The sequence below is a fragment of the Thalassophryne amazonica genome, chromosome 23, assembly GCF_902500255.1.
Source record: "Thalassophryne amazonica chromosome 23, fThaAma1.1, whole genome shotgun sequence".
In the NCBI taxonomy this organism is placed as follows: Eukaryota; Metazoa; Chordata; class Actinopteri; order Batrachoidiformes; family Batrachoididae; genus Thalassophryne; species Thalassophryne amazonica.
This window is the reverse complement of record NC_047125.1, coordinates 32149739-32163733: the sequence shown is the minus strand read 5'-3', so window position 1 is coordinate 32163733 and position 13995 is coordinate 32149739. Positions and strand designations below refer to the sequence as shown.

The 13995-nt window shown below is 39.1% G+C and overlaps 1 protein-coding gene across 2 annotated transcripts in view; it reads left to right on the top strand.

Annotated features, from left to right (window-relative positions):
* The window catches only part of ndrg2 (NDRG family member 2), a 49550-nt gene extending 36223 nt beyond the window's left edge, over window positions 1-13327 (top strand). Inside the window, exons 4-16 of one of the 2 annotated variants that reach the window (XM_034164223.1) lie at window positions 1236-1341; window positions 1437-1557; window positions 2251-2313; window positions 4871-4931; window positions 5467-5553; window positions 5859-5915; window positions 7821-7924; window positions 8009-8047; window positions 8137-8188; window positions 9535-9582; window positions 9660-9695; window positions 11928-11979; window positions 12677-13327. In XM_034164223.1, the coding sequence (XP_034020114.1) occupies window positions 1236-1341; window positions 1437-1557; window positions 2251-2313; window positions 4871-4931; window positions 5467-5553; window positions 5859-5915; window positions 7821-7924; window positions 8009-8047; window positions 8137-8188; window positions 9535-9582; window positions 9660-9695; window positions 11928-11979; window positions 12677-12840 (990 nt within the window). In that variant the 3' untranslated portion in view covers window positions 12841-13327. Of the gene's footprint in view, window positions 1-1235; window positions 1342-1436; window positions 1558-2250; window positions 2314-4870; window positions 4932-5466; window positions 5554-5858; window positions 5916-7820; window positions 7925-8008; window positions 8048-8136; window positions 8189-9534; window positions 9583-9659; window positions 9696-11927; window positions 12019-12641 lie in introns of both variants that reach the window. The other variant, XM_034164224.1, reaches the window with a different exon arrangement.
* Window positions 13328-13995: the final 668 nt, after the last annotated feature.

Below are 13995 nucleotides of genomic sequence, written 5' to 3'. Positions count from 1 at the left end.
ATCACCAGACTTTTAAATAAAAGATAGAAAGCAGGATATGATCCAAGCAGGGTTTTCTTTTTGTCTTCCTTTTTGCTTGAGCTGCTGCCCCTGCGACCTGACTCCGGATAAAGCGGAAGAAAATGGATGGATGGATAACAGTTATTTTCATATTGGTTAATCGCTCTGTTGTTTTCTCGATTAGTTGTTAGGTCCATAAAATGTCAGAAAATGGGGAAAAATGTTGAGTGTTTTCCCGAACCCAAGATGATGCCTTCAGATGTCTTGTTTTGTCCACAGCCAAAGAAATTAGTAAAATAATCCAGAAAATATTCACATTTAAGCAGCTGAAATTACAGAAAGAAATTACACAAAATGATTAATCGACTGGGCAGCACGGTGGCTTAGTGGTTACCACTGTTCAATTCCTGTGGCCTTTCTGTGTGGAGTTTGCATGTTCTCCCCGTGTTTGCGTGGGTTTCCTCCGGGTGCTCCGGTTTCCTCTCTCATCCAAAGACATGCGGGTTAGGTGGATTGGACTCTTTAAAATTGTCCGTAGGTGTGGGTGTGTCTGTGTTTGTTTGTCTATTTGTGGCCCTGCGACAGACTGGCATCCTGTCCTGAGTGTACCCCGCCTCGCGCTCTATGACTGCTGGGATAGGCTCCAGCCACCTGCGACCCTTAATTGGACTAAGCGGTAGAAGATCAATGAATGAATGAATGATTAATCAACTGTCAAAATAGTTATTGATAATTTAATTTTTTTAAAAGATTTTTTTTAAACCTGTAAAACATTAACACAGAATCACCTTTTGGCCTTTTAAAGTCTTAATTCTGACCTCTTTTTTCCCCACACAAAGTGTAGAATATCATACATCAAACCTGGAAGCTGGCCAAACGGAATACGTGTGTATATGTGTGTATTTTTGGCCTCAGTTTTCCTTCAGCGAGCCCAGGTTTGCCGGAGTGCACACGAAAGACTCGTGTTGTCTTTTAATCACAGTTTTCCTCCGTTCCACTCGGCCATGTGACCGGTGAAGCATTCGATGTCTTCAACCTCAGCCACCCACGCTGTTGCTCCTTCAGCAGGACTGAGATAAGCGGTGATGGAACTCTGCTCCCTCCAAGAAACTTCAGTGTTATTTTAAAATTTTAGCAACTAAAGCCTGAAGCTTTAACGTCCCTGAAAAGGAAAAATAATGTGAAAGTATTCTTCCGTCATACCTGAATTCTTAAAGCTTTGTGTTTGTCTACAGGAGCACAATGTCGAGACCCCACATGGTGTTGTGCACACAACCCTCCACGGCATACGAACTACCCGCAAGCCAGCAATCCTCACCTTCCATGACGCGGGTCTGGACAGTGAGTACCTGTCCGCCTCAGCCAGCCCTCTTCTCACCACTTCTTTCACTCGTCCACGCTCCGCCCGATTTCTTCCTCTGCTTTCTTTCTGTCAGGTAAGAGCTGCTTCTCCACTCTCTTTAAGTTTGAGGAGATGCAGGAGATCGTCAAGAATTTCACCGTTATCCATATCGACGCTCCGGGGCAGGAGGAGGGAGCTGCCGTCTTCCCCACAGGGTACAACGTTCACCACATGCTGCCGTGTTCCCTCAGAGTCCCACAGCAACCCTCATCTCTTATAAGATATTACAACATCCTTGGGCATCTAGTGGGCTTAAAACTCATTGATCTCCTCATCTTGCTCTTCTCAGAAAATTCTCAACTATTTACTGTATGAGTAAAATAAAGAAAACAGATTCTCATTCCATTTTTCTCAGAACTGCAGACCTTAGGTGAAATCCAGTTTACCTTTCAGTTTAGATTTGATTTAAACCACTTTGAGAAATATATGGTTTGAAACCCAGAATAAGACACGTAACAGGCACCTGAAAGCAGCCATTATTTGGAATTTAAAACCAGTTAAATTCCCTGTTATTTATCAGGATTAAAGCCATTTAAATAGTTTTACTGTGAAGTTATCTGTGAGAAAGCAAATAATCTATTTTATATCTGAAGTTTTCAACATAATGATCATAAAAAATGGGTAAAACAGAGTTGTATTTGAGAAATTGAACAATTTCAAAATTAGCCTTTTTTTTCTTGCATACAGTATTGTAGCCTCTTGGGCCCATTTTTTTAAAACTTTTATTTTATTTTTTAAATCAAATCAAACTGTATGTTTGTGTGAGACTGTTGATTTTTTTTTTTTTTTTTTACCTTTCCAAATTGTGATGGATGTTAGACTGGACTCATTTGTGTTTCCTGTTGTAGTTACCAGTATCCTTGCATGGACACCATCGCAGATATGATTCCTGCTGTCCTGCAGTTTTTCAAGTGAGTTCGTTCTTATTGTTTTTGATGTTAGCATGGACGGAATTTAATTTAACACAGACATGGCCATTAACTGATGCACACGTACAATACAAAGGAAATTATGCAAGTCAAATATATATATATATATATATATATATATATATATATACACACACACACACACCTCCATGCATGGTGTGGAGACGTCTACAACTGTTTACATCATGAATTTTAAAATGGCATTAGTGACCTGGCTGGAGAAGCTTCTGGTTCATTACCAGTGTAATGCCACAGAACCACAACTGTTATTCATACATTAAAAAACTACATCATATTATTGAATCATCATATATCATTTCATATTTTTGAATTAATTCCTGACAAATTAAGTTTATTATCTATGCAGTATGTCCACTGGCATTGGCCATCTGTGGCTTTTCCAGATGTTGCAAAATAAAAATAGCAACCGTATCTGCCCCAACAAACCCAAAAGAAGGGGCTTCAAAGTAGGCAAACCTCTTAAAAGTGCCCACTTTAATGGATTATGGTCTTTTTCATGTTTCAGGGTACAGCTGGAAACAGAGATGGTGGGTGGATTGGGGCGCATTGGCAGGAATGTGATTGATGGATTTTTCTGTTCTACATACACTGACCGGCTGCTTTATTGGGTACACATTGCTAGTACTGGGTTGGACCCCCTTGTGCCTTCAGACCTGCCTTAATTCTTTGTGTCATATATTCAACAAGGTGTCGGAAACAGTCCTCAGATGTTGGTCCATATTGACACGATGGCATCACACAGCTGCCCATTCAACCAGTCTGCTCATTCTCCTCTGAACTCAACAAGGCATTCTTGTCCACACAACTGTGACTCACTGGATATCTTCTCTTTTTCGACCCATTCTTTGTAAACCCTAGAGATGGTTTTGTGTGAAAATCCCAGCAGATCAGCAGTTTCTGAAATACTCAGACCAGCTCATCTGGCACCAACAACCATCCCACATTCAAAGACATTTAAATCCGTTCTTTTTTTTACGCATTCTGATGCTCAGTTTGAACTTCAGCAAGTCGTCTTCACCACATCTAGATGACTAAATGCATTGAGTTGCTCCTATGTCATTGGCTTAGTAGCTATTTGTTATTAAAGTCTCTACCCAGGGCTCTTGTCTGTTGTGAGCAAGAAATGAGAATCGTCCATCAGAAGCCAGGAACCAAGCAAAGTCGAACCCCAAAAGCAGGTCAGCCAGGACACAAGAGTACAGTGCAAAAAACAAGGTGCTTTAATGATCAGAGGTCATACTGAAAGTCAACATCCCGAAAGGTCGTGAACAAACTGTGAGGGCACCAAGAAAATAAACAAACTAACCAAACCAGGACCACTGCAGAAAATAAAATACAAAAATACTCACAACCCAGGGGCACAGAAGTAGCGATTACACTCCAAAAAATAGGACAACAATTCTTAACCACAACTAGACAATCGACCCGAACAGTAAACAAGGAGCAACTAAAAAGACCGAACTGATGAATGTCAGGTGTGCAGACAGTCAGAGAACGGAACCATCGACGCATGTGAACAGAAAACATGAGAAAAATAATTGAACAGACAAAACTCGGGGAATAACATAAATCAGACAACCAGGGGTGAGTAGGAAAAATAATTACCAAGAGACAAAACTCAGAGAACAACAAATCAGACAACCAGGGGTGAGTAAAAATAATAACCAAAACCGCAGACACAGGGAAATAACAAAAGGAAATAAAAGACAACCCTGGAGGAGGACAAATAAGACACAAAGAACTAAACATCAAAGATCTCAGTAATACAAAACGAGCAGCATAAAACTGAGGTCACAATCAAAATCCCAAATCATAAAGGAATGACGACCTCAGACAAAGACAGAGAATGAACGAAGGTCCCGGGGCAACCACAGGTGCACATATAGACACCAGGAAGGACAGGTGCACATATAGACAGCAGGAACGACAGGTGCACATATAGACACCAGGAATGACAGGTGCACCCAGAGGGATGCGCAAAGGACTCACACATATACTTCAGGGAAGACACTGACATAACCCGGGGGACACAAGGTGATTTTTTTCCATCCCATTACTCTGCTAAAAAATCCTGGTGATAACCCTGATCATTATGAATTATTGATTGTGATTGTGATTATAATGATGGATGTTGCTGCAGGCTGATGTCTCACAGTCTTGCCAGATGTTTCTGGGTGGTGGACATTTATTTTCCTCACACATCATGAATATTCATGACTCATCAAGATGCTGTCCATCTTGTTCTGGCTTATGCTGAGGTTTCTGCCCAGCTGGACCTGCATGTAAATGGTCCACAGGGAGGCGCCATAGTCAAACAAACTACAGATATTTGGATCTGCCTCATGTTATACTTTCATGCTTAAAAGTACTCATTATGACATTTTCTCTCTCTGTGTGTGTGTGTGTGTGTGTGTGTGTGTGTGTGTGTGTGTGTGTGTGTGTGTGTGTGTGTGTGTGTGTGTGTGTGTGTGTGTGTGTGTGTGCGCGCGCGCATGCATTGCTGTTTTGTATCCCTCAGCTTCCGTACTGTCATCGGAATTGGTGTGGGAGCTGGAGCCTATATCCTCTCCAAGTTCACAGTGAGTGTTAAATTTCATCTTGAGCACTTGCCTGCATGTATGTGTTTGTGTAAATGTTTTTTGTTTTTTTTTATGAACGTTTGTACAGTTTTAAAGGGGTATTACAGAATTACTTCACTGGTTGAAATTGTCACATTCACAGATTTTGCAGCATTTCTCATAGAAGAGTGAATCCTCTTTAAAATTAAAGCATGACCAGAGAAAACCAAAGCACTTATTTTATACTTTTACAGTGCTGCATGTTTGCAGAGCTCCAAAAAAGAGAATTCTGGGTCATGAGACCATACAGAGCTTTTTGACGTAAAGCCGCGCTGCCCTCCACACTGTGCACGGCGTATCGTCTCTGCTGCGCATTAAAAGAAGATGATTGGTTGAATTTACGACTGCTGTTAGGTTATGCATTCGAACCTGAACAGTGTAACGGTGCAGAAGAAGAAGAATTCAATTTTTTTAAGATGTTGCATATTTTATCTTAACTTATTTTAACTGTTTCATTTAATCATCTGTTTCTTTGTTGCTTCTTTAATCTTTTCAGCTGGCAAATCCGGACTCAGTGGAAGGTCTGGTCCTGATCAATATTGACATAAACGCCCGAGGATGGATGGACTGGGCTGCTCAGAAAGTATTAGTTATTTTAGTTATTAAGTTATTTTATTTTTGTCCTCCGTTTATGTGCCATCGTGTGAATAGAAACATTGTTGTTTAATCTCAGGCAAAGTTTAAATATGTTTATGAAGTTAGCAGCTGACTTAATTGATTGATAGTATTGATTGTGTTATTGTTTTTCTTATTGAATTGAATAAATGATGATTAATTGAATGATTTTTCTCTCTCTCTCTCTCTCTCTCTCTCTCTCTCTCTCTCTCTCTCTCTCTCTCTCTCTCTCTCTCTCTCTCTCTCTCTCTCTCTCCCTCTCCCTCCCTCCAGCTCCACTCTATAACATCCTCCCAGACAGAACAGATCCTGATGCACCTTTTCAGTCACGTAAGAACACTTGAAAGGTCAACTGCAGTTTCCCAGAAGGCACATGGGAGATGAAAGCCTAGGTTTAAGTAAAGTAAATTTCATTTATAAAGCACATGTAAACACTGCCGACCAAAGTGCTGGACAAAAAGTAGATTAAATTTATTAAATTGTATCTGTTTTGTTCTATGACAATCCTCCGCTGCCCCGCGCCATTCCAAAACAAATGAAATGGTTAATATGAACATTTATGACATTTATATAATGAGACACATATTCAGTTATTTTCATTAATAATTTAAGAAAGCTGGGAGAATGATAACACTATGTAACAAATTTTTATTTTTGTTTTGTTCCTGGGTACACAGTTTGTTTTCCTAACCTGTTATGCCTTAAATAAATAGGAAATAGCTGTTATTCCACAGAAACTTTGCTTCTGTGATCAGGACAATGATATTTTGAAATTTGTCAGTTTTCAAGAATATTCTCGATTCGCCCTCACTACTACTGAGTAGTCTTCTAGAATATTCTTGAACTGGTAGAACTGTCCAGAATTTTCTAGAAGTTTCCAGAATTATCTAGAAATGTCAAGAAACTTTTAGAACTTTCTAGAACGTTATAAAAAATAAAATCAAAGTTTGTGCTAAATGTAGTCATTTTTCCATAGACTTTAGACATAAGCAGTTGAAATATAACACAGAGAAGCCAGGATCAAAAACTGTGTTACATAGTGTAATAAAACAAAAAAGTAATTTTTATGTAAAAGAAAAATATGATTTTATTTACTTACGTTTACTCATTTACAGGTAGACTCTATCCTGTAGTTGCTGTTTTTTTAATAGAATTAAAAAATTATTTCAGACACAAACATTTAACAAAAGTCCTAAAATTAATAGCAAAGTTAAAAATGTAAATATTACAAATTATACATTTGAAAAGGAGCAGGAAACATTTTCACAAGTTTTAATCAAAATAAAAATGAAAAGGTTATTTTCAGTTAAGCTGCCATTTATTGTGAGTACAGTGGAGGTCAATTCAAGTACAGGAAAGACTTTTTTCTTCAATGAAATTAAAGAAAAAAAAAACACATACCAATGTTTATGTATCATATTGGTGTTGTCATCAGCTGAAGCAAGTTTGAAAATACCTGCATGTCCAATATCTGCATAAATCTAACATTGTGCATCACTAAATATGTGAAATACAAGAAATAGATATTATGTGTTCAACAAGACTTTGATTGACATCCTGAGAGGAATTCTGATCTCTCCTGTTGGACAAGTCCCATTTATTTTTTTTTATTTTTTTTTTTATATATCTGAAAAATCAGAATTGAATTTATTTTCAAGTAAGTTCTCACATACAAGGAATTTGATCTGGTGTCATTGGTACTTAAAGAACAATAAAAACAAAGGGAAACACAAATACTTCTTGGTGTGTAAACAATAAAAATAACAGGGAAAAAATACTTCTGTAAGAAATGAAGGAGTCAGACAAATAGGCAAAACTATGTTTGCTGTAAAATAAATGTAACATCGTGGAATGGGGCTGTGCAAAGGCATGCAGATGTACAGAACCTCTCAGTGCAGGGATGATCAACTTGTACTTCATGGGAGTGATGGGGGGACGCAGGGTAAATGGGGGTCTCTGGCATTATTTATAAGTCTAACTGAGGACAAAATGAAAATGTTGCTCAACTTGACAAGTTTATGTAAGCCTGAAAAAAAGGAAAAATGTGGATACGATACAAGTAATCACAGTGTGGTGCTACTGGGGTAGTAGTAGTAGTAGTAGTAGTGCAATACATTGTTAAGATACCAGGTTCTGTTGTAATGGAAATGTGATGACTGTGATGGATTCAGTTCACTCCTGTCTGTCGTTATCAATGTGTAAACAATTCTGTTGTTGTTGTTGTTGTTGTTGTAGGAGGAGCTGTCATCACACACGAGTCTAGTTCAGTTTCACAGACAACGCATCTCCAAAGCTCATCATCACTTCAACATAGAGCTCTTCTGGAAGAGTTACAACAAGTGCGACATGCCTCGTTACGTAAATGCACTTTACTCGAAATCAAAGCAACGGCAACATAATCTGTTTTTTAAATTTCTCTCCAGCCGCAGAGACCTGGACATTGACCGCAACTGCACCTTCAAGTAAATGTCCTCTAAACTTTAATCCTCACCCTCTAAATGCTCGTTATGCTTAATGGCACCATTCACATCGGCATTTCTGTCGACCACAGATGTCCAGTCATGTTGGTGGTGGGTGATCAAGCTCCGTATGAGGAAGCGGTTGTAAGTACCCCCACCCAAAAAAAAAAAACAACAAATCAAACACAAGGCAGGAACTGGATATTATTATTATTAATAGAAACTTTTCTGTTTGGGCCAATTGTGGTTTTAAAATGGCATCCGAATTGATTTTGGTGGCAAATATGGCTGCAACAAACAGTTATTGATTAATGAAGAAAATAATCGTCTGATTAATCAATGCAACACAATAACAGAACACCAGAAATTGCAACCCCACCCACAGTAACATTGAGAAAATCACTTCCCCATATGATAATAAAAAGGACAGTTAAAGAAAAAAGTTATAATAAACAAAATGCAGTACAACAAATTATAAGGGACCCAAAGTAACAAGGTTCTGGGACACAAGCACTGAAGTACACAAAAGAGAGGAGCAGTAATTGATGAACCAAAGGGGCATCTCTTTGTTACAATCATGAATAATTACGGTCATTCGTTCAAAAAATTGATTTTTTTAATGAGTCTGTTATCAAAATAGTTTTCAATTAATTTAGTAGTTGTTTAATAATCAATTAATTGCTGCAGCTGTAGTGTTAAAGTACATCTGTTTTGCCACACCTTTTTAAAAAAGGTATTAAAAATGTATGTCTTTTTTTCTCATATTTCCATATTAATAAATTTACAGTTAAATAAATTATTCCTATTATTAGGTTCCAGCTTTTCCTCATTTTAGAATTCTAATATTGTTGTTTGTTTTATTAAACTTATTTATAATTCATATAACTGTAAGTTGAGAAATTTCCTCCTTCTGTATGTCCTTCCAGCAAACTTTCGTATCTTATAACTTAACCTATTTATGCCCAGATTTTTTTTATATAAGTGGAAATGGTTGCATTAGTACCTTTGAGATTTTTTTTTTTTTTTTGTGAGTAGAAAATGACAATGATACACTTCAGCAACAATTGTTGCCAGTAGGGCAAAACAGGTTAAGAACTGCAAAACTGTCAAAAGCAAAATTTTTATACATTAATACTGACAGGTCAAACAATTGCATTCCATAAAATCAAGCATTTCTAAGATTTTTATGAATGTCTTTTCTTTTTTACTGAGTTTTGGGTTTCAAGCAGGAAATGTACCAGAAACCCTGTAATTCACATTGTCTGCTAGATGGGGCCAAAAGCTGCTCAGATGTGTGGCAACGTCACACCTGTTTATTCATTTGAGAAGTTAAAGTTTGGCTAAAGTAAGATCAAAAATCAACTTACATTTGTGTTCCTGCCCTTGTGGGCAACTTACTTCTCCTTTATTTGTTATTTGAAATTTTAGAAAAACAAGTCAAAACCTGTTTTATCTGAGAGTTCAGTGTTACTTCCTTGTGTGACCACCAGGTGGAGTGCAATTGCAAGACAGATCCGACATCAACGTCATTTCTAAAGGTTAAGCAATAACAGTGTGTCTTTCAGTTTCATGTCTGTCTGTGATTGTGGCCTTAATTCCTCTGCTCCGCCCACAGATGGCTGATGCTGGTGGGATGCCTCAGATGACGCAGGTAACGACTCGACAGTCTCACAGCTCAACAACGTTAAAAATACACGGGTGATTCTTAGACTACGGGCGCTTATTATGTCCTTTGATCATATTGTATGAAAAACAGAAAAAAGGGGAAATTTCACACTTTTATAGTTATCTTTACAATGAAAGTGTTTTAAGAAATTTGTTCTAGTAGTCTATGATGACTTTTTCACCTTTTTTCAGCATCATTATATGCAAATATTGCCGTTTTGTGCTTGTCCCACACCCAGACTTTTGATCTTCAATGATAAAAATGAATGGTAAAAAAATGTTTTTTCTAATGTTTTAAAATATCTCTGAATAAAATATCAGTAAAATAATCAAAACATAATTGGGGTATTCAGTGTCATACAACTGTTGTGATTTTTTTAAACAAAATGTAGTTGTCCCACACTATTGCCATAATTTCCACCACAACACTGTAATGTCCCTTTAAACAGTTTGTATGAAAGATTGTTTGGGTAGTTTCTATGGAGATAAACAGTGACATCAGAGCACATGTATATAGCGCCAAATCACAACAAACAGTTGCCCCAAGGCGCTTTATATTGTAAGGCAATGATGTGGTGGAAATTACATTTACAAGGCCAATAGTGCCCGTAGTTAAAGAATCACCCACACACGAGTGGGGACAAAAACATATTTACTTAATCAGACAAAAGAGCCTCCTGTCAACAGTTTATTCATCCTGAGCTGAAGGTTGTGCACCAGGTTTGTTGTTCCTGTTGTGTGTTGGGGGGTTTGGCTGGATGTTTTTGTGTTGTTTTCTTTTCTTTGCTCTCCAGGTGGTATGCAAACTGGTTTTTGTCTGTGGAGACAGTGCTGGCAGAAGAATCCTTCACCCTCATCAACATTATTGGCTGCACTTGTGGAGGATGTCCACGTGCAGGCCTAATGACTCGCAGCACCTGTGGATGATGCTCACATGCAGACTTAAGGACTTTCAGCTGAAGCAGATAATTAGATGGCGTTCTGCATTTAAGCCATGAGTGGTTCAAGCAGAATTGCCGGGAACTCGACCTTGTGACGTTCGTTTGTGAGACGCTGAGGACCGTGCCTGGGTTTGACATATCGTGCCTGTGAAGGAGGACGGGTGAGGGACACATGCTGTCAGCACACATCAGAGGTGATTGATTGTCTGAATAAGTGTTAATAGTAATTTGGTATTTTGTTACGCAGTATATTTGAACATTGATGAGAATTGTGCAGCTCGCTTCTCACGGCCGTGGCGTGCGGACTGATGATCCTCCACCTGTTGTGAGAAGCTGCTCATTTACATAAAGCTTAAATTCAGACCTGAATGTGTTGCTGATAGTGTGTGCCTTTGAGGGATATTAGTTGTAGCTGTTGACTTACCTCACCTCTTCCATCCTTCACAGAGTCAGTTTGTCGTGTCCACCTGGGGAGTGTTTGGCGGTGAATGTGAGTCCAGAAGCGCCGGGCTTTGATCCCTTTGGGCGCTGGAGAGCGCGCCGTCCTTCACTCCGCCAGACAAACCATATTTTATGTTGTACACAATTATTGCACAGAAAGGGAAATAAATGTTTTGTTTTTGGAACCGCTTTCTGGTTATTTAGCGCTGGGTTCAGTCAGACGCAGGTCTGCTCCTCAACCCGCGTCGGCACATAACAGTTCCCCTTCTTCATGCAGAGGCAGCAACTCAATGAAGTAAAAGAATACAAAATTTGAGCTGAAATTTTGAAATAAATTAATTAGATTAAAATGTTAAAATTTGTGCAGTAGTATTTAGGCAACGTGTGGCTCCACTCTGCAATTTACACAGCATCTAATCTGATTGCAGCATTGGTTGCAGGTTGCAAAGGGGTTTTATTTGATCACTTCTATAAGCATGGACATGTTTTGGGTATTACTTGACGTAGGCCAATCAAATTGTCCTGTTTGCTCCTGAACCTGGCACGTTGTTACTGAGCCAACACCCTCAGTAGGTGACAGAAGTGAGAGGTTTTCTGGTGACAGAATTTAATTTTTTATATATATATATTATTTATTTCATTTATATAGCACCACATCGCAACAAAGTTGCCTCAAGGTGCTTCACACAAGAATCCACCTGATTGTTTCCAGATCCCATCATGCATACACCGCACCCCCCCATGTCATCAGAATGTAACGTTACCTGCTACCAACTCACTCCAGTTCCTAGTTCTGTTTTACCAGAATGTGTAACGTTGAATCTCTGTGTTTGCAGCCTGCTAAACTGACGGAAGCGTTCAAGTATTTCATTCAGGGCATGGGCTACAGTAAGTTCACATCATCACTGACACACAACTTAGTAACACATGAGTTATTAATGACTTTAATCAGTAACCGTCATGACGACGGCTACAGAGTCTGAAAAACATCCTACATTACTGCTGCACCTCCATTAGTTGAATACAAAGTGTCTAAGACATGCTAACCACTCAACAACCACGTCACAAACTGTTTGGAGCCATTTTCAGAATTAACCCTAGTGTGTTTACTTGTGCATGTACGTCACAAGATCGTGCACCTTTGAGAGTTTGAGTCGCGGCAGGTCTTGCGGGTAGCACAGGGGAGGTGATGGTCTAGTGGTTAAGCGTTGGGCTTGAGACCAGAGGATCCTCGGTTCAAATCCCAGCCTGACTGGAAAATCACTAAGGGCCCTTGGGCAAGGTTCTAGTTGCTTCCGGTGTGTATGGCAGCACCCTCACATTGGGGTGAATATGAGGCATTATTGTAAAGCGCTTTGAGCGTCTGATGCAGATGGAAAAGCGTGATATACGTAAATGCAGTCCATTTACCATTTACAAAGTGCAGCTGTTGCTTTTGGTGGCAGAAGCAAAGTATGACAAGTGGAATTAAATCTCCTGTTCACCACTTTTTAAACGTTCCCTGTGGAATGCAGTAACATTTACTTGCATTAGTTAACATCCTGTGTGCAGAATTGCTGAACTTTCTTTCTTTATCTTTCTGCAGTGGCTTCAGCCTGCATGACCCGCCTGTCCCGCTCCCGCAGCACCTCCATCTCCTCTTCCCACTCCATAGATGGGTCCCGTTCCCGTTCCCGCACCCTGTCCCAGGGCTCACAGGTCTGCCAAATGCCAGCTAGCCCCTCCCAAACCATGGAGGTGTCATGCTGAAGAAATGGCGTGAGTGAAGGAGTCGTGAAAGGGAAACGTGAAGGATGGCGGTAATGCAGGAACAAGACGAAGGTTACTTATTTGTCACTGAACAACTCCCGTCATTCCCCGCAAAAGCAGAATAGAAATGGAGAGAAGGAGGGAGAGAAAGAGAGGGATGATGGAGGAAAGGTGTAAGTCTATTCTGTCTCCTTGCGCTGTCCTACAAGAGGAACTGTTCTGTCTGACGGGGACAGAAAGAAGCTTAGGCTTTAGAAGGGAAGAGCACTGAAAAGAGGAACAAGCAGAATTTAGTCCTCTCTCCCTCCCTCTGCTGCAACTTCTGTCATCCAGTAAATCCCTTTAATTTCAAATAAGGGGTGTGGCATATATAGACCACAGCCTTTGATTAAGCAGTAGTAATGCTTCTGAAAACTATTTTGTAGTTGATGATGACAGTGTAGTAGAAATGAAAACAATTTTCTCTAATAAGCAAATGACTAAAAAATACTAAAGCAGAGATACTTCTAAAGATGGGTGTCGACTACTTTTAGAGCTAGAGTTATTGTGTTGTGTTTAATTTCTTGGAGTGACTTTTATTTTCACATTTATAAAATGTCTCAACAAGAGGCTGAAGCGTCTATTGGCTGAGTCGAAATTTTAAAACAGCCAGTGGGAGCCTTTAGTGATGCCTTGATGTTGCCAGGTTGGTTATGTCTTCCATTTGCCCCGTCTGTTCGTGTTTTGTTTTCGTAATAGAACTGAAGATCAGGCGGGCAGGAAGCGCTTCTTTTTCTGGTTTTTCTGACTGTTTGGAAACTGCGTACCTGATATCGGCCCATGTAAATATTGAGCAGATGAGACTTATTTGATTTGTTTTTTTTTTTTTTTGGTTTATATTCGGCTGATGAGCTGTAAGTTTGTTTGCTTAGTGTAAGTGAGGAGATATGAAAAAAAAGTCCCGTGAAAACATTTTAGGCTTCCTGTTTTTTTTTCTCCATTATAAGTGTTTGTCTCAGATATTCAGAAAAAATGATCATACAAAGGCTATATGAGTCAATATGTTTTTGTTTTTATGTATCTTCCATAGTATAAGTCACAGGTTTTTGTTTTGTTGGTTTTTTTTTTTCCTCTCTTTTTTCCTTCTTTTTTTTTGGTCCTGCTACTTGTGACTTA